At 34.7% G+C, this 27,554-nt stretch overlaps 1 protein-coding gene across 4 annotated transcripts in view; it reads right to left on the reverse strand.

Annotated features, from left to right (window-relative positions):
• COL24A1 (collagen type XXIV alpha 1 chain) overlaps positions 1–27,554 on the reverse strand; it is a 389,925-nt gene that overhangs the window by 230,810 nt on the left and 131,561 nt on the right. For all 4 annotated transcript variants that reach the window (XM_059925489.1, XM_059925499.1, XM_059925479.1 and 1 more), the window contains one exon: positions 5,419–5,472. In XM_059925489.1, coding sequence (XP_059781472.1) covers positions 5,419–5,472 — 54 coding nt within the window. The remainder of the gene's footprint in view (positions 1–5,418; positions 5,473–27,554) is intronic.

Genomic DNA, 27,554 nt, shown 5'->3' on the forward strand with positions numbered 1-27,554 from the left:
TGATATTACACATAGAAAATCCTAAAGATGCTACCAGAAAACTACTAGAGCTCATCAATGAATTTGGTAAAGTTGCAGGACACAAAATTAATACACAGCAATCTGTTGCATTTCCATACAGTAACAATGAAAGATCAGAAGGAGAAATGAAAGAAACAATCCCATTTACCATCGCATGAAAAAGAATAAAATACCTGGGAATACACCTACCTAAGCAGGCAAAAGACCTGTACTCTAAGAACTATAAGACACTGATAAAAGAAATTGAAGATGACACAAACATTTGGAAAGATATACCCTGTTCTTGGATTGGAAGAATCGACATTGTCAAAATGACTAAACTACCCAAGGCAATATACAGATTCAGTGCAATCTCTATCAAATTACACATGGCAGTTTTCACAGAACTAGAACAAATATCTTAAATTTTACAGGGAGACACAAAAGACACTGAATAGCCAAAGCAATCTTGAGAAAGAAAAACGGAGGAGGTGGAATCACACTCCTTGACTTCGGACTATACTACAAAGATAAAATCACCAAAACCGTGTGGTACTGGCACAAAAACCGAAATATAGATCAATGGAACAGGATAGGAAGCCCAGAAATCCCATGCACCTATGGTAAATTCATCTATGACAAAGGAAGGAAGACTACACATGGGGAAAAGACAGTCTCTTCAATAAGTGGTGCTGGAAAAAATGGACAGATACATGTAAAAAAAAATGAAATTAGAACATTCTCTAACACTATACGCAAAAATAAACTCAAAATGGATTAAAGACCTAAATGTAAGATCGGATACTATAAAACTCTTAGAGGAAAACATGGGCAGAATACTCTTTGACATAAATCACAGCAGTATTTTTTTGATCCATATCCTAGAGTAATGGAAATAAAAACAAAAATAAACAAATGCGACATAATTAAACTCAAAAGCTTTTGCACAGCAAAGGAAACCATAAACAAAACCGAAGACAACCCACAGAAGGGAGAAAATATTTGCAAATGATGTGACTGACAAGAGATTAATCTCCAAAATTTACAAACAGCTCATGAAGCACAATATCAAAAAAGCGAACAACTGAATCAAAAAATGGGCAAAAAATCTAAATAAACATTTCTCCAAAGAAGACATACAGATGGCCAAGACGTGCATGAAAAGATGCTCAACATCACTAATCATTAGAGAAATGCAAATCAAAACTACAATGAGATATCACCTCATACCAGTCAGAATGACCATCATCAAAAAGTCTACAAACAATAAATGCTGGAGAGGGTGTGGAGAAAAGGGAACCCTCCTACACTGCTCATGGGAGTGTACATTGGTACAGCCACTGTGAAGAACAGTATGGAGGTTCCTTAAGAACTTAAAAATAAAGTTACCATATGATCCAGCAATCCCACCCTTGGGCATATATCCATGGTTTGAAAGGATACACGCACCCCAGTGTTCACTGCAGCACTGTTCACAATAGCCAAGACATGGAAGCATCCTAAATGTCCATCAAAAGATGAACGGATAAAGAAGATGTCGTACATAAATACAATGGAATATTACTCAGCCATTAAAAAAGAATGAAATAACAACATTTGCAGCAACATGGAAGGACCTGGAGATTATCATACTAACTGAAGTAAGTCAGACAGAGAAAGAAAAATATCATATGATATCACTTATATGTGGAATATTTTAAAAAAGGATACAAATGCACTTATTTACAAAACAGAAACAGACTCACAGACTTAGAGAATGAACTTATGGTTACCAGGGGGGAAAAGTCGGGGGGAGGGATAGATTGGGAGTTTGGGATTGACATGTACATACTGCTATATTTAAAATAGATAACCAACAAGGACCTACTGTATAGCACAGGGAATGCTGATCAATACTCTGTAACAACCTAAATGGGAAAAGAATTTGAAAAACAATAGATACATGTATATGTATAACTGAATCACTTTGCTGTACACCTGAAACTAACACAACATTGTTAATCATCTATACTCCAATATAAAATAAAAATTTTTTTTAATTTTTAGAAAATTGTGAATCACCATGTTGTACACCTGTAACTTATATAATATTGTATATCAGCTGTACTTCAATAAAATTTTTTTAAAGTTAGGAAACCCTACAGAAGAAAAAAAAATTAAGTTCAATTATCACTTTCTCTTGAAGTAATTCCCAATTTCCTAAGGCAGAATCTGTTGCTCAATTATCTAGGCTCTCATAGCCCTTCACCAACTCTTTTATATAGTACGTCTTACAATACTTTGTGATTTTTTTTTTCCAACCTCTCTCTGAACTGTAATCTCATCAAGGGGAGGGACCATAGTTCAGAAATCTTTATCATCTCACATTTAGTACTTGGCTTAAAACACACAAGAAACTCAATAAATGTTAAATGAATGAATTACTGAATGAATGGAAAAATGAATGTGTTTATATATGCATCAAGTTCAGGTTCCTAAGTATAGAGCAGGTAAGGGGCTAAATTACATATGAGAAATTCTCAACTCAATTCTCTATATTACCTCTCTCTCTCAATGTCCGTTCATGCTACTGTTTCTACTTTGGGATTTGGTTTACTACTAGATATTGATTATTTCTGTCTCGACGTCAATCAGATACCGCAAGCTAAGTATACCCAGAATCAAATTTCTTGTCTTCCCCATCTTCCAAACCTGCTCCTCCTTCTGAGTTCCTTAGTTAAGTCAATGACATCAGTAACCCAAGTCATAGTCCCAGTTTTATCTTTGACTTCTCTTTCTCCCATCACCTTCATTTAATCAGTTACCAAGTTGTATTGTTTTTATTTCTGAATTAGTTTTTAAATAGTCATTCAATCAATCATCCACTTAGCCAATATCTATTATGTTCCTATTATGTGCTATGGATATTATCATGGTTATTGTGATATGTATAAAACCAATTAGTGTCTTTCTCAAAAAGCTTATAGTCTAATAGAGAGATAAGCAAATCAGCAGTTATATGAAGATAAGTGCTTGATAGATTTTTTTTTAGGAATACAAAGAAGAGACATCTCAATTAGATTTGAGAGGAACAGGAAAAGCTTCCTGGACAATGTGGCATGTGATGTGTAGGTGTTAGCTAGATAAGTAGGGCACAGATCCAGATAAAAAAACAGCATGTAGGAAGCTGTGAGATTTGAACAAGTATGGCATGGTTTGGTACTCTAAATAGTCTACCTGGAGTAACGCTTTTGGAAGAGCAATGGGAGATGTGACTAGGTGACAACAGAGTTAGAGAGAGAGAGTAGGTCATAAAGAACCTTGTGTAAAAAGTAAAGAATTATAATCCTTAACCTGGAAGCTATGGAGATACTGAAGAATTTAAGTACAAGAATGACATGATGAAATCTATACTTTACAAACATTATTACATCAGTAGTTTGGATGTAGATTTGAAGAAATGCCAGAATGGTGGCAAGAAGAACAATTAGAGGGCTATTACACTAATCCTGGTGAAGAATAAATAGGGCCTAAACTAAAACATTGGCAGTGAAAATGGTTTCAAGGGCAAAGATAGGAAATTTTGAGTCAAAGGAGAGATCAGGATAAAGGTGATAATTGATGGCATGAGGTCATTCAGGAGTCAGGAGAGGGTCTGATACAAAACATATGTGAAACTTGAATACTGGGGAGGGGGAGGAATACCTTTTCTGTGGAGACAGAAAGGGAGGGGGAAATACGGCTGAATATGTACAGGGAGAGCTGTTAGGTGGCCAGTAGTGTTTTCAGATAACACACAGGATGCCCAGTTAGATTTGAATTTCACATAAAGAATGAATAACTTTTAGTACAAATGTGTTCCAAATACTGCACCTTCATCCTCTCACAAGTTTCCTTTTCCTGAATGCCATATATCTTATTTGTCTGTCTCCAAATTCCGACTCATTCATCATGTCAGCTCAAGTGCTACCTTCTCTACAAAATGTAATCTGAGTCCCCTAACCCTATACTCACACAGTATCACATATTATATGTTATTCACATGGTTATTATAAAGGATTTCCTGCATATATTTCTCTAGATTGTAAGTTTCTTGCAAGTAGGGAGCAGGACTTTTCATCTTTGTAGCCCTAGGGTCTAGCACAATGGCTGTCACATAAGAGGCAGCCAGTAAGTATTTGTTGATTGAATGAATGTTCTGTTTCACTTCAGATCTTTATAACTTCTTTTCTAGCTTTTTCTAGCTCATCTCTTTGCCTTCATTTTTTCTCTTGTTAAACCATCCTCCATGCTGACATAAGAGGTATCTTTTTTAAAAAAAATCACCTAGGACACTTTACTACTTAAAAATCTTTGAATACTCCATGATGCCCATGGTAGAAGTAGAAACTCTTCAACATGGTCTTAAACCTTCCCCACAATTTAATCCCCAAACTAAGTGGTTAAGGGCTCAGACTTTGAAATCATGTCTGGTTTAGAATCCTGACTAAGTCACCTGATAGTTATGTGACTGTGAGGGAATAACTTAACTATCTATAAAATGGGGATAAAATCTACCTCATAAAGCTGTGTGAAGATTAAATGAGATATCTGTAAAACCTTTACTACAGTACTGTAGTACTTGACACTATAGTACACTAACAAATATAGCTATATTAATATCCTTTCCAGCTTCATCCCCTAACACTTCCTCTCTACTCACACTAATAACCTTCCACAGCAGCTATACTTCATAACCTGTCAGTTCTCCAAACTTCAGGCTATTTCATTGTTCTGTGTCTATTCACATACTTTATTTGTTTGCAATGCTCATGCTATGTCAGCCTGCTTGGCAAAGCTTGGTATTTAAAGGTTTTCTATGGATAATTTCTAGTATACATACACAACAACAGTAAAGGAAGTTACAAATGATTAGGTTTCTGCAGGTAGTTTGTGCTATGTATAAATTCCAGAACACCATAGGCTTTCTTTTATTTTAATCAGTGGATATTTAATAGGCCCTAAAGGGTTTTAGTGGTCAGAGAACTCTCATCCATTTAGCATAGGCTATAGCTTTTGGGGTTTTTTAATTTTTTTCACCTCTTATAAGAAATCATTTTTTCAGTTATTTATGTGCTTTGCAAATACTGTCACCCTAATCTAAGTCTAGACCAAACCAGGAAAATCATTTTCAATGACCTGAACCCAAGAGGCTGTATAAACACACTCCTATTAAACAAATGATACCAAAAGAACAACCAGACACGCAAACTACTTCCTGATTATCTCAAAACAAGCTGTACAAGGTTTTTTAAATGCACTGAGTCAGCTCAAAAATATCCAGAAATGTTCTGATATTTCTAAAATATTTTTTTACCCATTCATTGAGATTTGACATTAGAAAACTATAGATACCATACTTTTTTCTTCTTCTGTTTTTCTTTTTCTTTTTTTCCTTACCTTTGATCCTTCAGGGCCATTTTGTCCAGGAATCCCAATATCTCCAGGAAAACCCTAGGGAACATAAAAATATAGAGAGTTTATTCCATAGCAAATTACTTTAAATCTATTAAGCATATAAAAATTCCCTTTGTCTTTCTTTGATGTCCAATAAAAATGATTTATTCTCCTCAAAACTTCAATATTAAAGATTAATCATTAGGCAGTTGTCTGACATTGGAATACAAAACTTACTAAGTATACTAAAACAGAGCTTACTTCATCAGTTATTCATGAACAATCCTCAGACCCAAAGAAAATTCTCTAATCCAGTCTAAGAGATTTTTGAAATCTTATTCAAAATCATTCACAACTTGAAAAAAAGGCAAAAAAATATGTAACAGGTCTTTCCAGTGTCATATGGGACACAGAGCCAACCAAGGATTAGGGGAATGTACTTTGTTAGACTCACTGTTTACGAACTAACTATATGCTAATTCTTCTGTTTGGTGAAAAAAACAATAACTTCAAAGGTTATATAGCTTAACATACAGGATACTAATCAGTTTTGTATCGAACTCAACTATCTTACTCTAACATTCCCATATTCAATTGTCTATAAATAGCTCAATGTTCTTTGAATTTGTATTAACATCTTACTGGTTCCATCATTAATTAACAAACTGGATAAAATCTTTAACCCATGTTTATTTCATATTTGCCTGAAAATCATAATTTTACCTTTTCAGAAATTATACTTTAGCAGTCTAAAACAGTTTTCTCAAGAAATAGAAATGGACCAAAGTGTCAAAAAAAATCTGTGCTGAGAAAAGACCAACAGTGTTGCTCCAAAATGGTTAGATCGATATTCTTACTGAAATAATACATTAGAATGAAATTCATCATAATCAGTTTCAATATTGATAATAAGCTAATAATTATAGTTTTCCTTGTATTTTGTCACAGATAAGCTGTTTCAGTGTTTCCTTCTGACATGGACAAAGGAATAAAAAGTAGGACAAGTACAAGAATCATATCTTTAAAAGTAAAGAAGGCTGCAATTAAGTATGAATGTCAGCTAGAAAAGACAGTTCATTGGAGGGGTAAATATTATGGTAATTAAAATGCCAACAAGTAAGATGGAATAGCAAGGTTGATTCTGGAAAACTCATCTTGGAAAAAAAGAAAAAATCAACAGTAAGTGATACCAACTTATCCAGTCTGGATTAGGACAGAAATGACTCCAATTTAAAACTTGGATTCTGTGGAGAAAAATATTACTTGTGGTCGTTTCTGGCAAGAGAAAAGGCAGTGGTAACAGAAAGACTGGACACAGGATCAGATATCTGGAAGTTCTGGAACAGAATATGTTTAATACAGACATGCTGATGGCTTTTCTAACTAAAGGAAATCAGGTTCATCTATACCTTCTCTGTCTTGAGTAATTTTCCCTTATCTTTCTTCACCTGGAACACTTAAGTTTTAAATAGGAGATTAAATAATATCTTACTTGCAAATCTTTCTTTGACCTCCAATACCCTGAGTTAGGACCCTTCTAAGACTCACACCATCCTAGGGTCCTGCAAGTTTACTTGATAGTGTTTTGGCTTGTATTGTTTTCCTCATCAGATTGTAAATTCCCTAAGGGCAGCTTTATCTCTTATTAACCACCATATTCCCAGAAACTAGTGCAACACGTGGCATATAGTAAATGCTAAAAAAATTGATTTTTTTTTGTTCTTGAATAATGATTTGTTTGTTTCTTTTGACAATAAAAAGGGACAACATGGTTGGTGGCTACTTTTGGCCCCTCAGTACCAGTTTACAACCACTGGTTCACAGCATCCTCATGGATAAATTCATAATTCCTTTCCATTCTCCAGCTGAGCCTGGAATACCTTGTCATACTAGAAAGCAAGCTGTAAAAGGTATCAAACCTGGAGTCACGTTAAAAGAACTCTGGGAGCTTGAAGAGGATATCACCAGCCAGAAATGGGACAATATGAACTTCAGTAAGGACAAAAATTGCAATGGATTGCAACAGGTCAAATATGATTAAATTCAGTAGTTCAAAATGATACAACAACAAAAAATTATTCACATTTAGCAGATGAAAGAGAGCCAACTCATTATTTCCAAAACTGGTAAACAAAGGTGAAGAATCAAGCATTTATTCCACCTTTTCTATACATACCATAACACAACTAACCAAATAGTAGATTAGGGGATGTATTCCAGCCAATAAATGAAAAAGAAATGAAAGAACAAGAATATCTCCATTTTGCAATCCCCTAAATGATCTAATGTATGTAGGGAGTTGAGGAATCACAACTGTTAACATCACAGAATGATGATAGACATTTTGTGCTTCCTGATGAAAGAACACAGTATCACCCATAGTCTTGCCAAAAACAAACAAGCGAAACTGACCTTGGCTAGGCCTCTATATGTGGCTACCAATTTGCAGGAAATACAGAGGAGGGAGAAACATGTTTAACTACACCATGAGACTATAATCAGCAAAATCCAGGCTGTGGGAATCTCTACAGGTTAAATGGCTGGGGATCTTCAACAACTAAATTATAAAGTGGGGAAAAGGCAATGGAAGGAGAACTTGTACACTGAAAGACACAAGAGTAAAACAAACAAGACTAAGCTACAGTTTTAAAAGATGTACACCCAAGTGATAAACCATAAAAGAAAAATGAGGAACTGCTTACTTTTTGGAGGAGAGATAGGCTTGTGCCTGGGTTGGGATCCATAAAAGTTTCTGGGGATAACTGGCAGTTCTATTCCTGACCTGTGTGGTAGTTATAAGAGTGTTTGTCTTATAACTGTTTGTGATATACATTTGTTTTACATAGTTTTTAGTGTCTGTGCTTTATTTTCAATAAACAGTAAGAAAAAAGTTATGAGGTGACTTCTGGATAAACATGAACTATTGAGTATATATGCATGAATATCTGCTCCTTCTTACTCATTAAAATTATAGTAAAGGAATATTTAAAAGACAAAAAGTACCAAAGACCAGGGAATAAGAGACAAAAGATGTCAGCAAATCTGTTCTTATATTATAGCCATGTAAGTTGAATATTTTAAAATTAAAACTTTATTTAAAAGTTCAGAAGCACATCAGTATAGTTATTAAAAGGAGGGGAAAAATCTCCTCAAATAGGATACCTTTGAAACTTGGCCAGAGAATATATTTTTTTAAATAAACTGTTTTTTTAAATTGGGGTATAGTTGCTTTACAATGTTGTGTTAATTTCTGCTTCACAACGAAGTGCATCAGCTACATGTATACATATATCCCCTCCCTCTTGGACCTCCCTCCCACCCTCCACCCACAATCCCACCCCTCTAGGTCACCACAGAGCACCAAGCTGAGCTCCCTGCGCTATACAGCAGGTTCCCACTAGCTATCCGTTTTACACATGGCAGTGGACCTAGAGTCTGTCATAAAGGGTGAAGTTAAGTCAGAAAGAGAAAAACAAATATCGTATATTAACACAGATACGTGGAATTTAGGAAAATGGTACAGATGAACCTATTTGCAGGGCAGGAATAGAGACCCAGATGTAGAGAACGGACGTGTGGACACAGTGGGGGGTGGGATGAATTGGGAGACTGGGATTGATGTATGTGCACTGCCATGTATAAAACAGATAGCTAGTGGGAATATTTTTATTATTTAAAAAATTCCGTACCTGGGTTATCACCAAGTAAAGATCTTACCTTTTAAATAATAAATTTAAAATATAAAAATCAGAGTTAACTGGGTCAACTGAATTTTAATGATAACCTATGTTTATAAAATAATTTTTTTAACTCTCTAATTCATTGTTGAAAATGTAAATCAAATGACAGGACGTGGCCATCCTTGCCAAGTAGCAAAATTTCAGAGAGCTCAGAGATTGAAAGATTTAAAAATACACCATTCAGAGTCTATAACTTTCATTAGAAAACTACATTGGCATGAAACTATACGGAAAAAAAAATTTAAAACAAAAATCTGATAAAATGTTTCAATTTTTTTTTTTTTCATCTAAAATACTTTAGTAAACACTGAAAAGTCAAAATGGTTTCTCCCACAATGTGCTTCACTATCTAAGTTGTCACATCACAACTGAAAATATAACACCTTAGTGAGGAAAAGGATGAGCAGTCTGACTTGCGGTGCTTGTTTTAAAAGTTGAGATATAATTGACATAAAACATATTAGTTTCAGGTATAAAACACCTGTATATGTATAGAGAGAAAGAAATCTATTAATTAATGTCCATCACCATGCTTAGTTGTAATTTTGTGTGTGTGTGATGATAACTTTTAAGATCTGCTCTCTTAGAAACTTTCAAATGTACAATACAGTGTTATTAACTATGTCACCATGCTGTGCATTACCTCCCCATGACTTATTTGTAACTGGAAGTCTGCACCTTTGACCCCTTTTACCCACTTCACCCACCTTCCCCACCTGACCCCTGCCTCCTGCAACCACCAATCTGTTCTCTGTATCTATGAGGTTTTTTTGTGTTTGTTTTCATTTAGATTCTACATAAAAGTGAGATCACATAGCATTTGTCTTTCTCTGTCTTATTTCACTTAGCATAATGCCTTCATGGTGCATCCAGGTTATTACAAATGGTAGGATTTCCTTTCTTTAAGGCTGAATAATACTTAGATTCTTTTTTGCTATTGAGTTGTATGAGTTCTTTATATATTCTGTATATTAACCCCTTATCAGATATGTAATTTGAAAATATTTTCTCCCATTTGATAGTCTGCTTTTTCACTTTGTTGATGGTTTCCTTTGCTATGCAGGACCTTTTTAGTTTGATGTAGTCCTAATTGTTTATTTTAGCTTTTGTTGCCTGTGTTTTTGGTGTCAAATCCAAAAAAGTCATCACCAAGACCGATGTCACAGAGCTTTCTGCCTATGTTGTCTTCTATGAGTTTTATGGTTTCAGGTATTACGTTCAAGTTTTTAATCCATTTTGAGTTATTTTTTGTGTATAGTGTAAGATAGGGGGTCAAGTTTCATTTTTTTTTTGCATGTGGCTGTCCAATATTTCCAAACCATTATTGAAGAGACTGACCTTTCCATCACTGTATATTCCTGGCTCCTCTGTCATAGATCAAATGACCACATGTGGATGGGTTTATTTCTGGTCATTTTTTCCTTTCTCTTCTGTTCCAGTAATCTATGTGTCTGTTTTTATGGCAATATCATACTGTTTTGATTACTAGAGCTTTGTAATATAGTTTGAAACTAGGAAGTGCGATGCCTCCAGCTTTGTTCTTCGTTCTCAAGGTTGCTTCTGCTATTTGGGGTCATTTGTGATTCCATATGAATTTTAGGATTGCTTGTTCCATTTTTGTGAAAAATGCCATTGGAGTTGTGGTAGGGATTGCACTGAATCTGTAGATTGCTTTGGGTAGTATGGACATTTTAACAATATTAATTCTTCCAATCCATGAACATGGAATATCTTTCCAGTTATTTGTGTCTCCTTCAATTTCTTTCATCAATGTCTTACAGTTCTCAACATACAGGTTTTTCACCGCCTTGGTTAAATTTATTCCTAAGGGTTTTGTTTTTTTTTGATGCAATTATAAATGGGGTTGTTTTCTTAAGTTCTCTTTCTGATAGTTCATTATTAGTGTATAGAAACAACTGACTTTTTTTGTATATTGATTTTGTATCTTGCATGTGGTGCCTTCTTAATAGAAATAGTTTAATCACCAATTTTTATCAAGAAGCAGAAAACTCAAGTAGCTTTAAAAATAATAAGTAAAAATGTGTCTTCTATTTTTGGACTGCTAACATTTGTTTACTGCACTGAGAAGAGTGATTCAGTATCCTTTCCAGTAAAAACGTTTTATTATTCTCTAATCACTAAAGGCTGAGCCTAGTTCACATGCATTTTTAAAGCAAAACCTGGGAACGAAAGCACTAGCAGATTCCATTAGTTTCATAAGAAATCATAAAACTAAAATATTGTCATTCTTATTCTGGCAGCTGTCAGAAGTCTGGAAGCTAGAGGCTCCTAACAGAATAAATATGTGATGCTCTATGGTATACATTGAGCACATTAGTACTTCTTTAATAGGAATGGTAAGTCTGTTTTATTTTGAAATATATAGTCCTTCCAGTTAAAAAATGGTAAACAGATAAATAATCCACAAATAAATAAATCCAATGAATAAACTAATTATGGTATATTGGTAAGATGTAACAACCTGGATGTGGCAAACTGGATGAATCTCAAATGCATTATGCTAAGTAAAAGAAGCCAGATCAAAAAAGAGTATATACTATATGAGTTCATTTACATAAAACTTTAGAAAAATGCAAATTAATCTAAAGTGACAAAAAGCAGATCAGTGGTAACCTGGGAAGGGTGGGGGCAGAAAAACAAAATGAGGGATTACAAAAAATGAACAAATGTTGAGTTTGACAAATACCTTTTATATCTTGATCTTGGTGATGGTTTCACAGGTTATACGTACATGAAAAATTATGAAATTATACAATTTAAAATATACAGCTTATTATATTATAATATACCTCAATTACACCTGTACAAAACTATACAAAAATAAGTTAATTGGTATTGGGTGTTTTAGATAATCATTTGTTTTTTGGTAGGCAACAGTTTGTAATGATTTGAAGACCATTAGAGAGAAAGTAGAATTTGTTCATTGAACTTGGCCCCAGATGAAATCAGTGAAGTTCAGAATTTGTATTATTTTGGAGGTAATAGCACGTTCAATTATAATAGGTTAAAAATAAAGTACATATTTGGGGAAATTTAAGTTTTTCTGATATTTTATAATATAGCTTTAAATACTCTGTTATTATAGATAAGAGTGACATTTAGGTCATTTAACTATCATGAAAAATTTCAAGTTTTTTCATTGATTTTTATATACACTGTGCATTAAATACACAAGAACTCAATATGGTTTGGCTTAAATTTATCTTCTGAGTAGTTTATAAGTCTGAACAAAGTAGAGATGAATATATTCCTTTGAAAAATAGTCATATTGAGAAAAGATAAAATTAATAAACCATTTAAGATAGGGCAACATAAAAATTATGAATTCCTAAAGGGCAAAGTTATGCAAAGCCTCGTCTGGTGCTGGGCATACAGTACATTCAACAAACATTTGATGGCCTGAATTGATGAACAACTTAAAAACAAATTCTATTTGAATAATTATATTTTCAATTACGCAATTTCAAAAGTTACCCTTTGTCTGAAAAAGCAAACAACTCCACCCCAACAAAAAATAACCAACCAGTATAGCTTCTATAGATAGGATTGAAATTTTTCATATGCAAACAAGAATGAATGCATCCAGAGGGAGAGAGGTTCTGTAAGGAGAGAATTTAGTTTGAGACATGGATCCAAAAAACAATCATAAGATTTTGTTCTTTAGCATTTGTGGAAGTACATGCCATGTCGGGAATATACTGAGTCCAAGTAGGAAAGTAATAAAAGAAGATTTAAATGACATTTTCTGAGTGAGAATAATCTATCCAAAAGTTAATGCCAAAAAAATATTTGAAAGGACAAAAATAATAAATTCACTTTCCCAGTAAACTATAGAAACTAAACTTTAGCACAGGGCAGTGTGCAACTGCAAATTAAGGAACTGTTCTGTCTTCTGAAAAAACCACAAATAGAAAATATGAGCTTCTGGAAAAATAAATGCAGAATAGAGAATTCATCTAAGTATCTGGCTCACTTTCATTCTCTTTTGCTGTTTTAGGTCTAAAAAGCCATGAAAACCAGATTTTTTTCATTATGATACTGTTAAAAATCTTTGCAAATGATTATCGCTATTTATATATTTTCCCTTTTGTAATTCTATATATTTAAGCAGCAAATATAGCACAGCTGAACTCTAAATTCCATTTATATGTAACATTCTAAAAACTCAGAGAAAATCCACAAAGACAATAAAATCCTTTATGACATAGCATACACTCTCTCTTCTAAATAAAACTTTGCTTAAATAGTATTTACAGTATATTTGAAGTCACTCAAAAAAACCTACAAAGTCAATTGCAAAGCCTACTTTCATTCTACTGAAATCTACAGAAAATTACTAAACCTATAATTTTAAAATAATTTATTTTGACCATTATTTGATACTTAAGTTTGGATAACCTATAGTGACAAAAAGCACATCAGTAGTAGACTGAGGAAGGGGGAACATGAAGGACAGAAAGGAAAGGTTACAAAGGTAAACAAAGAAATTTTGGGGTTTGATGGATGAGTTCACTATTTTGATTTCAGTGATTGTTTCACAAGTTAAACATATGTCTAAAATTATCAAATTGTACAATTTAATTATAGGCAGTTTTGTTATATGTAAATTATACTTCAATAAAACTGTAAAGCAAAAAGGTAATTGGTATTGGATGTTTTAGATAACCACTTGCTTTTTGGTAGACAATAGCTTGCAACCATGTAAAGAACCTTAGAAAACTTGTCCCCAGATAAAAATCAGTGAAACTCATATTTCAAAATGTTTTGGAGATAATAACATGACTGTGATTTGATACTTACCTTTAGATAAATATCATTTTAGGTACTCATTGTCTATATACGTGACTCATTTAGAATTCTTATGAGTATCTTTAAGAATATCTCGTCATTCCTTTAACACGTAGTTACCATGTGTCAGGCATTGTTCTTGGTACTGAACATATACTAGAGAATCAAGATATTCCCTGGTTTCATAGAATGTATGATATATTCCAGAGACTCTTTACCTCAGATTCTCCTCATTTCGGTGTGTGTAAGTTTGTGGCAGGGAGTGGGAAGTTGGGTGATTTAAAAAGCTGATTTATATTGTTATGAGGAACTGTCATGTATCAATCGCCTACATTTGGTCTAAATACACAACTCTGGGCCTGGGCCACTCTATATTGTTTCTCATTCTCTCGTTTTCCAAATGGAATGAATAGTGTGGCTATCTTGTTTTCTTTCTAAAATCATATACTGATTAGTTGAGATGTAGACCTGTATCTGGGCCTCACTGAGAATGCACCTTACCCAAAGAACCTGGCCTTGGAGTTGTAAGCAATAATTGACCAATACATCGGGTTATCTTTCTTTGGAGAAGGGAGAGTGTATTTTTAGCTGTGTGGGTAGCCACATGCACTATGTTACCAAAGGCATTTTAAAACCTGTGTAAGTGGGAAGAAGGGTATATACAGATATTGGGCACCAAAAATGTGAAATGTAGAGGGCATTCCTTTTTATCTGCTCACCATCTCTTTGGGGAACTACTCTCTTCCCCAGTTTGCAGTGCATGTGCTTCTGGTCCCCATCCCAGTTTTTAGGAGTATAGGGTCACCTACACCCCTAGGTGATCCAAATCCTGCCAATTACAGTATTCCTGTTTCATGGTTGTTGTGATTGACTTAAAGATGACCATGCAATCCCAGTCAGATTGGCTGGAGCCTACCTTAGAATTTCTGCTGGAGCTATACAGAAAGAAGAGTGCTTTCTTTTTGCTAAGATTGCTAACTCTTAGAGCAATATAAGCCTAGAGTTGCCAAGAGCCACCTGTTCCACAATGTTTGTGAATGAAGCCAACAGAGATAAGTAAGGCTAGAAGATGAGAGTAATTTGCTTATATTCATCCAGCTCCTATATCTAGCTAAACCTCTAGGCACATGCACTGCTGGACTTCCTGACTACATTCGCCAGTCCTGATTTTTTGGCTGAAAACTGTTTGAGCTAGGTTTCTGTCATTTTTAATGGAAACAGACTTGACTAAAACACTGAACTGTCTGCAGTTCTCTAAATACACCCAGCTTCCCTCATATATCTGTTCTGGAATGCCCTTGCCCTCTGCTTGCATTTGGTAAGTCCCTACTATGTCTTCGTCTTTGATCAAGCAACCATGCTTCTCAGAAGTCTTTCTTAAGTACCCCCACCCCCGAGGTTCCTTCATCATACAATTTGCTACCAACTCAAATGTATCATGATCTGTGAAGCCTTTCATAGTTCCTCTTAGTCAAAATCAGTAGCTTGTTCCTTTATATTCCTACAGAACTCTGTTAACATGGCTGTTGAGTACTTATTGCACTATATTATAATTATGGATGTGTGTATTCCAATATAATGTGAGCTCATGGAGGAAAATGAATGTATCTTACTCATCTTTATACCTCCAAAATTTACCTTAACATGCTGCTGGAGACAATTCTCCATAGTCTCTTGAATTTCTGCACATTACGCAAATGAGGTACTTACCATTTCTCATACCAGTCTCTTTTCAGGGAATTTTGTATAGTAAACATAGAGATAGTGTCTCCCCCCATAGCAAAAGGCAGGAACACTTACTGTCCATATAATAATGTCTTTTTCTGGAACCCATTATTTTTTATAGCTGTCCATTATAAAAGATTCAGCTTCCCTAAGCTCCAAGTTCTTCTTATGAAATGCAACCCACTGTATATGCAAAGGTCATCCAGCTCTCTTCATATCACCCTCTGAGAACTGAAGCTCAGTGAGTCAGTGCAGAAATGTTGATACTCCAGAAACTACTATTGCTGAGAGTAATAAACTATCGTTTGTCTCTATCCCAGGAGTCTTGTGTCTTCTACCAGAATCTTTGAAACTGTCAGGCTAACTTGTTGGCTTGCAAACAGGATAAAATCTCAGATCCTTTACAGTCCCTGATGGTTCAGGTCATGAGGACGGGATACTGATGGAGACACAGCTTTCTGTAAGAGGAAGTATAAGGGCTTCACCAGATGATAACAGGATATGAGGAGACTTAATGGGAATTGGCAGTGAATTTGACCAAACTGTGCAGTCAACCAGGCAATAAATCGTCCCCTACTTTATTGCCTGCTAAAAGGAGGAACTGGGAAAGATGGCTGTAGACCAAGTACTGGGAACAGGAAGCATCTTCAAAGACAGTTGCCCTAGTTGTTGCTAACTCTCCTCTGGATGGAAAGATTTCCTCCTCAATCTGGTGAGCAGCCTCAGGTCTACCTCATTGTAACAAAAGTACTAAGTACTATTATTAACAGTAACTAATAGTACTAAGATTCATCCTAGGTTGGCAGAAGATTCCATCCCCTTTCAGATAACTGTTATAGAGACTGCCACTTCTACTGAGTATGAAAGGATAGAAATTTGTGACTGTTATGGTCAGAAACCAGGCAAATCAATAAAACTTTGGCTGGTTTACTTGGGAGATGAAGGGGAAGATTCCATATTTTTTTCCACAATACGACTGTGGTATTAGGCCTGACTACCTAGCTACTGAATACTGTGCCTCTGACATAGCTTAGAATCAAAGGCCTTATGCAATTTGGCACCAATCTACTTTTATAACCTTATCTGTCACTCTAAACCAACACAAGAAATCTGCATCAGCTAGCCAGTTTTATTCACTGTCTGTAAATCCACCAAGCATATTACCTAGATGTCCAGCTCTGCTCATGTGATTTACCCTGCTTGGACTGCTCTCCCCTTTTCCTGCCCTTTATTCATCAACAATCTAATTCAAGATCCATCTTTACCAAGACCCCTTCCCTAATCCTTCTATCTTACGTTAACTCTCTGTACTAACACTGAACTATAATAACTATTTATTTAATTCTCACATGATGCCACTACCATTATTAACAGTATATGTATATATCTTGTCTTTCTCAAGCAGGCTGTAAATTTCCCCCAATTATGGATAACACATTCTTTTTATATATATCCCACAGTGTTCACTAGGCACAGCCTTGCACACTGTAGGAACTCAAGAAACAATTTTTTATTGTCTGATTTAATCACATGTTTTCTTTCAGCACTACTTTTTGAGTAACAACTAAAAACACCAAATTACTCAACCAAACTCACTGGATAAAAGATACCAAAGATGTAACTGGTTTAAGTGAAGGGAATCCATTAGCACTAAGATCTACTCAACTAACGTAGCTGGCCACAGGCAGCCTCATTCCAGTTAAGTTCACTTAAGTGCTAAAATGGACATTTAGAAGCACGCCTTCACTTATGAGCAGACTCTCCAAATAAACTTTGGTCTTTGTCTCTAATGAAGACCACCATGGTGGAAAAAGAGGACCCACTGCTTGGCCACTTCTGGTATCTCTGTGATTAGTGGTCTCAGCTCATTTTTACAGTAAACAACTGGTCCCATTTACCAAGAACATCATCCAAAATTCAACTATTTGGCAATCTCTGTAGCCCAGGGAGGTTAAGGGCTGAATCAACAAATATTCTAACTATCCTGCTACCACATTTGAAGGTGGTTTGCTGCCAGAACTGGGAGGAAGCATGGGGTTAGTGCTAAAGTTGATACTAATATGCTTAAAGAAATAGAAAAGAGTCCTGTACAGCATTCTCCATATGTTTTTCTTAAAAACAAAGAACGATTATGGAAAAATTTTTAATCTTATGTTTTAAAGTACATAATGATTTACCTTGAGACACCTCTAATATTTACAGTTCTGTGAAGAGCTAAATGCACAGGTATATTTACTTCTTTGTTACAGCAATTTAATAAGTCACCTAGAATAAGCAAGAAAAAAACTTTGAAGTGACATTTGTTCAGATGGTCTTTAATGATGAACAATTCTCTTCAATGCCAATGGCAAACAACTTAGCACTTACAACAAAAACTTCAGAGTGCTTTGCTTTTACTAACTCTTATGAAGATTTGAATTTCCAAACTAGAAAGCCCTAGCAAGAAATATTGGCCAGTCTTGTCCTGTTTTATTGGTAGTGTAGGTGACCACTTGTATGATATGATTAATTTGAGGAGTATCAAAGTTTCTAATCAACCACAAATTTTTCCCTGCTCACTAAATGACACTCAAGACTCACTGCATTACTTTCAGGTTTCTGTTTAGTGTTGAAATGTAAATATCCTTGAGAGGGAATTATATTGCAGTTAGCTGTTAACCAGTTACTGATGGGAGTGAAATATATTTATCAGGTCTTTCTCTAAAAACAGGCTTTGATAAGAAGGGTAAATTATGGAAAGAAAAAGAGACACTGGTTGTTTGAAATAGACAAGAACTCATACCCAAGAGGGAGAGAATATAGAAAGGAGAGACCAGAGGCCTCAGGAAAGAAATTCTTTGGCTGTTTTATAATTTTCTCTGAGAACTACACTGATTCTAGACTATTAAAGAATGACCTGATTTTTTATTTTTAATTTTATCAAACCTAATTAATCTTGATGTCTGGGAGAAAGACAGACAGTGGAGGCTTTGACATAGTCTGAATTTAGTATTAATTTCTTGAATATAAGCTCCTTAAAGTCAGGACTTAATCTAACTCACCATCGTTTTGTGTTTTTGGTGATTAACATAAAATAGGTATCTCTAAAAGACCTCCTGAAATTGAATAATTAGAACTGGATTTTCTAAAAAGGAGCCAAAAAGGCAGGGATACTCCTATCGTTAGGTGGACCTTTGGTTCTAAGGATCAGCCAATCACTCACAACTACATGATGGCCAATCACATTGTGTGTGGAGAGCATATCAGAGATTAGTGACACCAGTTAAGATCTAAAATATGTACGGGTGGTGGTCTCTATCATAGCACTGTTTAATTTGTCAGACTGGCCCCTACAGAAATCAGTTTTATTCTGGAGATAACTGTAGACTACCACAGCCCCAAATGCAGCTGCTGTGTCAGATGTAGTATTATCACCAAAGCAGATGACTAAGGCCTTCCCTTACATGGTGTGTAGTCACTGATTTGGCAAATGCATCCTTTTAATTTATGTTTTAAAAAAGAGATTTAAAAAATTTATATTCATGTGGGCCCCTTTCAACCTGGCAGTATCAGCAGTTCATTTTTACAGAGTTAGATACATATTTTAGTTAAAAGTGTGCCTTTCCTCTCTTTAGAGGTTTAACTAGCACCACTATCTAGGGAATTACAGAATGCCTGATCCACAGGTATGGAACCTCATAAAGCATAGTATCTCTACATTGAAGGAGGTATAAGAGTGAGCCCATGATATGATCCACTGGTCTTAATCCACCTTGCACCATCTAGAGGTAGCCAGTCTCACAGAACACTGGAACTGCCTTCTAAAGTTATAACTGAAGAACCAGCTCAGAGGAAACAATATGAAAGGATGGAGTACCACCCTTTGGGATACAGTGTATTTATTAAATCAGAGACCTCCATATGATGCTTTGTCCCTAATAGGAAGGATATATGAGTCCCAAACCAAGAAGTAGAAGCAGGTGTGGTCCTATCTGCCATCACTTCGAATAACACAGTACATTTTGTGTGTTCTGTCTCCACAACCTTGGACTCTTCAGGGTTGGAGATCCTGATACCCAAAGGGGCTCTCTCTTGACAGGAGGCACATCAAAGGTCCTAACAAACTAAAAGTTACAGCTGCTACCAGGACACTTTAGACTTTTTATGACAAGATATGAGCAAACAAAAAGAGGAGTCACCAAACTGGCATGGTTAACTGACTCTGAAAAACAAGAGGAAGAAAGACTGCTTTATACAAAAAAAGGCAGGAAGGAATACACATGAAACACAGGTGATATAATCAGCACATCTTGGAACTGCCCTACAGTCATGAAGGTTTAGGTTATACTACCAGATAAGTCACAAAGACCTACTGAGGAGGCAGCTGAGGGTGAGGGGAATTTAAAATGGATAGTGAAGGAGGGAGAAAGAAGTACCATTTGTGGCCCCAAAGCAGCTGGGTAGACAACAGCCACAGTCCATCCCATTAAAACAGAGAGATCAATCAGACCAAAAATAAGTGAAGATACAGCAAAAAGGTAAAGAACATAATCAATAAGGAAGAGCAAGTCACTATATACTGAACTTCACATCTGATAATAAAAATATACCTTTTGGTCAAGTTCATATTGAACAGTCACAAAAAGGGATCATATATTAGGTCACAAAGAAAAAAATCAGGCTGCTAAGTTCCATAAAACAGAACAACAGTTTATGATAACAGTGTAATGAAACAAGGAATTATTAACAAAATCAAAACCAACAGGCTCTCCCACTTGGAAATTTTAAAACACTTCTTAAATAAATCTTGGGTTAAGAGGGAGATACAAGCTGAAATTACAAAATATCTAAAAAATAATGGTAATAAAAATACTCAATACCAGAATACATGGGATACATTTAAAGCAATGATCAGAGGGAAAGGCATGGCCCCTAATAGTTTTAGGAATAAAAATAAAAGAATAAAAATAAATTAAATAAAATTCCCAACTCAAAAAGAAAGAAAAAGAACAACATAAACCAAAAGAATCTCAAGAAAATAATGGAGATACAAAGAGAAACTAATTATGTAAAGAAAAGAAAAAGAGAAGACAATAAATAAAAATTTCAGGGTATTTTTGAGAAAAAAATTAACATACTAGACAAACTGAATGGAGCCTAATCAAGAGAAAAAAAGAGAGAACAAAAAATTTAACAAATTTTAAATAGCACATGAGAGATAATTCTTAAAGTTTAAAAATCATGAGACTATTTTGCAGATTTATATGGAAGTAAATTTTAAAACCTAGGTGAAACAGCTAATTTCCTAGGAAAATAACAATTTAACAAAGCTAACCCCTTTAGAGATAAAAAGCTTAATTCTAAGCAGACTAATTTTCACAGAAGCAACACAGAAAGGTACCAAGAAACTACTCCACAAAAAAGCATCAATTCCAGATGGTTTCACAGGAAAATTCCACCAAAGCCTCACAGGTAAGATAATCCCAGTATTCCATAAATTATTCCAGAGCACTAAAAACTAAGACTTTCTATTTATTTTGATGAAATAAATATAACACTGATATCTAAACCTGATGAAGTACCAAAAAAAGAAAGAATATTACAGGCCAATATCACTTAGAAATATTGATGCAGAAGTACTAATGAATATTAGTATAATTAGTATTATATTAGGAAAATAATGTGCCATGATAAAGTAGAATTTTTTAAAGAATGCAATAGAAAAGTCATATAGAAATAGTCAATATACAGAAATTATATAGAAATAGTTATTATATACAAAATAGTTAATAGAAAATCCATTACTATAATATACCAATAAATATATCTAAAAAGACATATATAATTATCTCTATACATGTTGAAAATATAGCAAATATCTGACTCTCTATATATATTTGACAAACTATAAAAATGATTCCTGATTTCAAAAACACTCAGGAAATAGGAATTGATGATATTTCTTAACATGATAAAATATGTGCATATTTTAATTTTAATTTAGCATTTACTTCATGAGAAATCATTACAGCATTTCCACTGAAATGAGGAAGAAGACAAGGATGCACACTACTTCCAACTCTTCAGCATTGTACTAGAGGTATTACAATGCCACTCTAGTGGCATTGAAAATTACATGAGAGTACAACTAGAAAACTTTAGAAAATCAATGGTAAAAATAACTCAAAGACAATAAACCATTAAAGCAGCAGGATGTAAAATTAACATTCAGAAATCAATAATCTTCATATACATACAGAAACCTGTTAGAGAATACAATGGTAGAGAAAAATCCCATTTATAATAGCAACAAAAAAATAGTTAGGAATAAATTTAATGAGACATGTACAAAAACCTATATGAGGAAAACTTTAAAACATTCCTGAAAAACACAAAAGCAGACTTGAACAAATGAAAGACATCCACTGTTCTTTCAAAGGATGACTCAATATAATAAAAATGTCACTGCTCCCTAAATTAATTCATAAATGTAAGTCAAACCTAATAAAATATTTGCAAACCATATATCTAATAAAGGGTTAATATCCAAAATATATAAAGAACTCGTACAACTCAACATCAAAAAGATACAATCTGGTTAAAAACTGGGCAGGATCTGAATAGACATGTTTCCAAAGAAGACATACAGATGGCCAACAGGTACCTGAAAAGATGCTCAGCATCCCTAATCATCAGGGAAATGCAAATCAAAACCACAATGAGATGTCATCTTATATCTGTTAAAATAGCTATTATCAAAAAGACAGGGCTTCCCTGGTGGCGCAGTGGTTGAGAATCTGCCTGCCAATGCAGGGGACATGGGTTCGAGCCCTGGTCTGGGAAGATCCCACATGCCACAGAGCAACTGGGCCCGTGAGCCACAATTACTGAGCCTGCGCGTCTGGAGCCTGTGCTCCGCAACAAGAGAGGCCGCGATAGTGAGAGGCCCGCGCACCGCGATGAAGAGTGGCCCCCGCTTGCCACAACTAGAGAAAGCCCTCACACAGAAATGAAGACCCAACACAGCCATAAAAATAAAATAAAAAATAAATAAATTAAAAAAAAAAAAAAGACAAGAAATAGCAAGTGTTGGCAAGAATGTGGAAAAGAGAACACTTGTGTGCACTGTTGGTGGTAATATAAATTGGTACAGCCACTAAGGAAAACAGTAAGAAGGTTCCCCCCAAAATTAAAAATAGAACTACCATATGATCCAGAAATTCCACTTCTTGGTATTTACCCCAAAGAAAATGAAAACACTAACTCTATAAGATATATGCACCCCCATGTTCACTGCAGCATTATTCACAATAGCCAAGGTATGGACACAACTTAAATGTTCTTCGACAGATGAATGTATAAAGAAAATGTGAATATCATTATATCATATCTATATATATCATATATATATCTCACAAATGTGATAAATACACACAAACACGCTGAAATATTATTCAGCTATAAAAAAGAATGAAATCTTGTCATTTGCAGCAATGTGAATGAATCTGGAGGGCATTAAGCTAAGTGAAATAAGCCAGACAGAGAAAGACAAATATTGTATGTTATTACTTATATGTGGAATCTTAAAAAAGTCAATTTTATAGAAACAGATAATAGAATGGTGGTTGCCAGGGACTGTGGGGTGAGGAAATGGGGTGATGGAGGTCAAAGGATACAAATGTTCAGTTATAAGAAGAGTAAGTTCTGAGGATCTAATGTACAGCATCATTACTATAGTTAAAAAAAAATATGTATTATATACTTGAAGGCTGCTAAGAGTAGATCTTAAGCATTCTCACCACCAAAAATTTATTGCACAGCAAAGGAAACCATAACAAAACAAAAAGACAACCCTCAGAATGGGAGAAAATATTTGCAAACGAAGCAACTGACAAGGGATTAATCTCCAAAACACACAAACAGCTCATGCAGCTCAATAACAACAAAAAAAACCCAGCCCAATCAAAAAAAATGGATGGAAGATCTAAATAGACATTTCTCCAAAGAAGACATACAGATGGCCAAAAAGCACATGAAAAGATGCTCAATATAACTAGTTATTAGAGAAATGCAAATCAAAACTACAATGAGGTATCACCTCACACCAGTGAGAATGGCCATCATCAAAAAAATCTATAAACAACAAATGCTGGAGAGGGTGTAGAGAAAAGGGAACCCTTCTACACTGTTGGCTGGAATGTAAATTGGTACAGTCACTATGGAGAACAGTATGGATGTTCCTTAAAAAACTAAAAATAGAGCTACCATATGATCCAGCAATCCCACTTCTGGGCATATACCTGAAGAAAACCATAATTCGAAAAGATACATGCACCCCAATGTTCACTGCAGCACTATTTACAATAGCCAGGACATGGAAGCAACCTAAATGTCCATCTACATATGCATGAATGGATAAAGATGTGGTACAAATATACAATGGAATATTACTGAGTCATTAAAAAGAACAAAATAATGCCAGTTGCAGTGACAGGGATGGACCTAGAGATTGTCATACTGAGGGCAGTAAGTCAGAGAAGGACAAATATCGTATGATATCGCTTATATGTGGAATCTAAAAAAATGGTACAAATGAACTTATTTACAAAACAGAAATAGAGTCACAGGTGTAGAAAACAATCTTATGGTTACCTGGGGGAAAAGTGGGGAGGGATAAACTGGGAGATTGGGATTGACATATACACATTACTATATGTAAAACAGACAACTAATAAGGACCTACTGTATAGCACAGGGAAAAACAGTGGAGAGATATATATATAACTGATTCACTTTGCTGTACACCTGAAACTAATGGAACATAGTAAATCAACTATAGTCCAATAAGATTTTTAAAAAAAATTTAAAAGAATTAACTATGTGAGGTGATGGATGTGTTATTTGATCTTGGTAATAATTCCACAATGTATATCAAATCATAACATTGTACACTTTTATATATGCAATTATATTGGTCGATTATCCCCAGTTATTTCTCAATAAAGTTAAAAAATACCATAAAGCTTCTATCATTAAAATAATGTGACAATTGCACAGGAATAGACAACCATTCAAGTGAAATAGAAAACAAAGTCCAGACATAGACCCAATAACCATGGAAATTTACTATATGATGGGGGTGGCATCTTAAAACCACTGAAGCAAAGACAAATTGCTTAACAAATGGTTCTGGGACAATTGATAAGTCATTTAGGAAAAGATAAAATTAAACATATATATCACAATATTCACAATAAAAAAACTCCAAGTCATTTGCTCAAGGTACTCAGGCTAACTCCTCAATTCTCATTCAGAAGATATCCCAAAAGCACTGTACTTTCCAGATATTAACTTAAGCCTTTCATCACCCAATAATTAACAAAAGCTATCACAGAAGTATATACCTAGGACCATCATTTTGGCCTCTAATAGGATTACTTTTACTGGATTGTACTTTGACATTATGATAGCAATCTATACTCAAATATGGAAATCACATAATACCATGAATTGTTGCCCTTCTTTTGTACAAGTGATATGTTTTTATCTAAGGGAGAAGAAAAGCATATAACTGACCATGTTTCATTGTTTTGCCCAGTAGAAAGTTGAGACTCAAGTTTGCAATTCGGTTCTAATGAACTGTACTGAACTTTGTGGCTATATTTTGGGGAAAACGTTTTTCAGCCTCAGCTGAGTTTTTAACACAAGTCAGAAATTGTTACTAGTCCCTGGTTCCCTTCCCTGCTTAGTCCTCACAGAACTCTTCGAGCGCCCTCCTTCTGCATGCACACCTTTCTCCCACTCTTGGGATTTAGTCTCCTACTTACAGAGAACACAGACTCTATCCTATTTGACCTCTTTCAACATCTTTTTCCTTTTAAAACAAATCCCTACACTTGTGCTATGCATAACTTATTTATTATTCTTGATCTTCCTTGCTTTTTAGAGAAATGCACTGACATCTGTGAATTTCCCTCTAGGTGCTGCTTTAGGTACAACACTAGATTTTATAGTGATTTGTTACTTAATTCTAAATATTTTCTAATTTCCATTGTGATTTTTTTCTTCTCATAATGTTTTTAAGTTACCAAAGTTTATTTTACTGCTCTTAATACTGTCAATTTAAAACTTAATTGCACTGTAAACAGAGAATATAGCCTTCTGGAGTTGAGGGTCCAGGTGTAGTATTTTCGAACCTTGTTTTATAAAGCCTAAATTATTTCACCTATTACAATTGTGTCATCTAATACCTTTATGGGGATGACTATACAAACATGTATCTCTAGTTCACTCTTCTGAGTGTCAGGTCTACAATTTTCTATACACTTATGAGACTAATTTCCTGTATGTCCTATAGGCACTTCAGCCCTAACAAAATCAAAACCAAAGCATTATCTCCACCCACCCTGAGTATCTTCCTCCTTCTTTTTTATTCTCTTTTTTTAGAATGGTGATCTACATTCTACATAACTGTTCAAGCAAAAATTATTATATTTGTCTTTTATTCCTCTCTCACACAAGCTGAATGAACTGAAGTGAGTGATTCAACTGCTGTGAATTATATTTCCTAATTATTTCTTGAAGCCACCCTTTCCTCTCTATTATTACAGGCCCTCATCATTAATCCCCTGGCCTTGCATTATACTCCCAAGCAGCCTTAGTCCTGTCATCTCTCCCTCTCTCCTTCTCTTTTATCTTTATTCCTCCTACCACTTATATGTTGAAATGCATGTCTGATAAGTTCATTCCTTTGATTAAAAATCTTTGATCACTGACTACAGGATAAAGTCAAAATACAGCACAACATATAAGATCCTTTACCTGAGAAAATTCATCTACTGTGCAAGTAGAAACTTTTCAGGCTTGATATACTGTTAAACATGCTATTTTAAATTCTTAGACATATAATTCTATTAAAAGCCTAATGTCAAGAAGTATTTACATAGAGCTGTTGCCTCATATATGATATCCTACATATTATATACTTATGATCAAGAAGAAGTTATGATCTTTGGATTAGGCCCCATTTCCCAAAACAACCTAGCACTAATTATTGAGAGAATACAGGTTACATCTTCAGCCCCATCAAAAAATTTAAAATAGGTAAGGAGGAAGAATGGGCATAGGTTAGGGCTTACTACCTTGCGGGAGTCAAAGACAATGAGGCAATGTTTTGAATCATGACTGCAAATCATAAAATCTCAAAGGCAACAGAGGAAAAAAAATTTTTGGAATATCAAGTAATAAGTAAAAACATGGCCCATGCATCCTTTAACCTGGCTTTATATAAAAGAAGAAAACGATCCAAAACCATATTGATAACAAGGAGGTGACACAGTCCTTCCTAGGACACATACCATCTGTAACTAAAATTACAACAGAATAATCTATGTTCATAAAATTAACTTTTAAAGATAATAAAAGATAAAGTAGGTTCTGTATCCTCAGTATGAGAACACAGGTAAATATGATTCATTCCAGGAAGGTTTTCATGACAAATGATTAAATGAATGTGGGCTCATAAAAGAGATAAACTTATATTTATCTGTTAATTACTACTTTGTCTGTTAATAATCATTTTTATTACTCAAAACAATTTCCTTCTTCCCAGAATGATGACATGAATACATTGCTGTATTTTACCTCCTATTACCTCTCTATTATTGAAACTAGATACAATGTAGTTTTTTAGATTTTTGAACTATCAACATCCAATATGTTTTTAAATTAGACAATGAGTAAGAACAGGTATTTGCTAAAGAAATCAGCCAACCCCGAAAGACAGCTGTGGAATAAGAAATAGACCTTACAGTGTACAAAGAGAGGGAGAAAGCACCAGGACAGTACTATTCCTAGAAACTCTGCCTACTGCTTTGACACTATGGG

This window comes from Balaenoptera ricei, chromosome 1, assembly GCF_028023285.1.
Source record: "Balaenoptera ricei isolate mBalRic1 chromosome 1, mBalRic1.hap2, whole genome shotgun sequence".
Taxonomy (NCBI): Eukaryota; Metazoa; Chordata; class Mammalia; order Artiodactyla; family Balaenopteridae; genus Balaenoptera; species Balaenoptera ricei.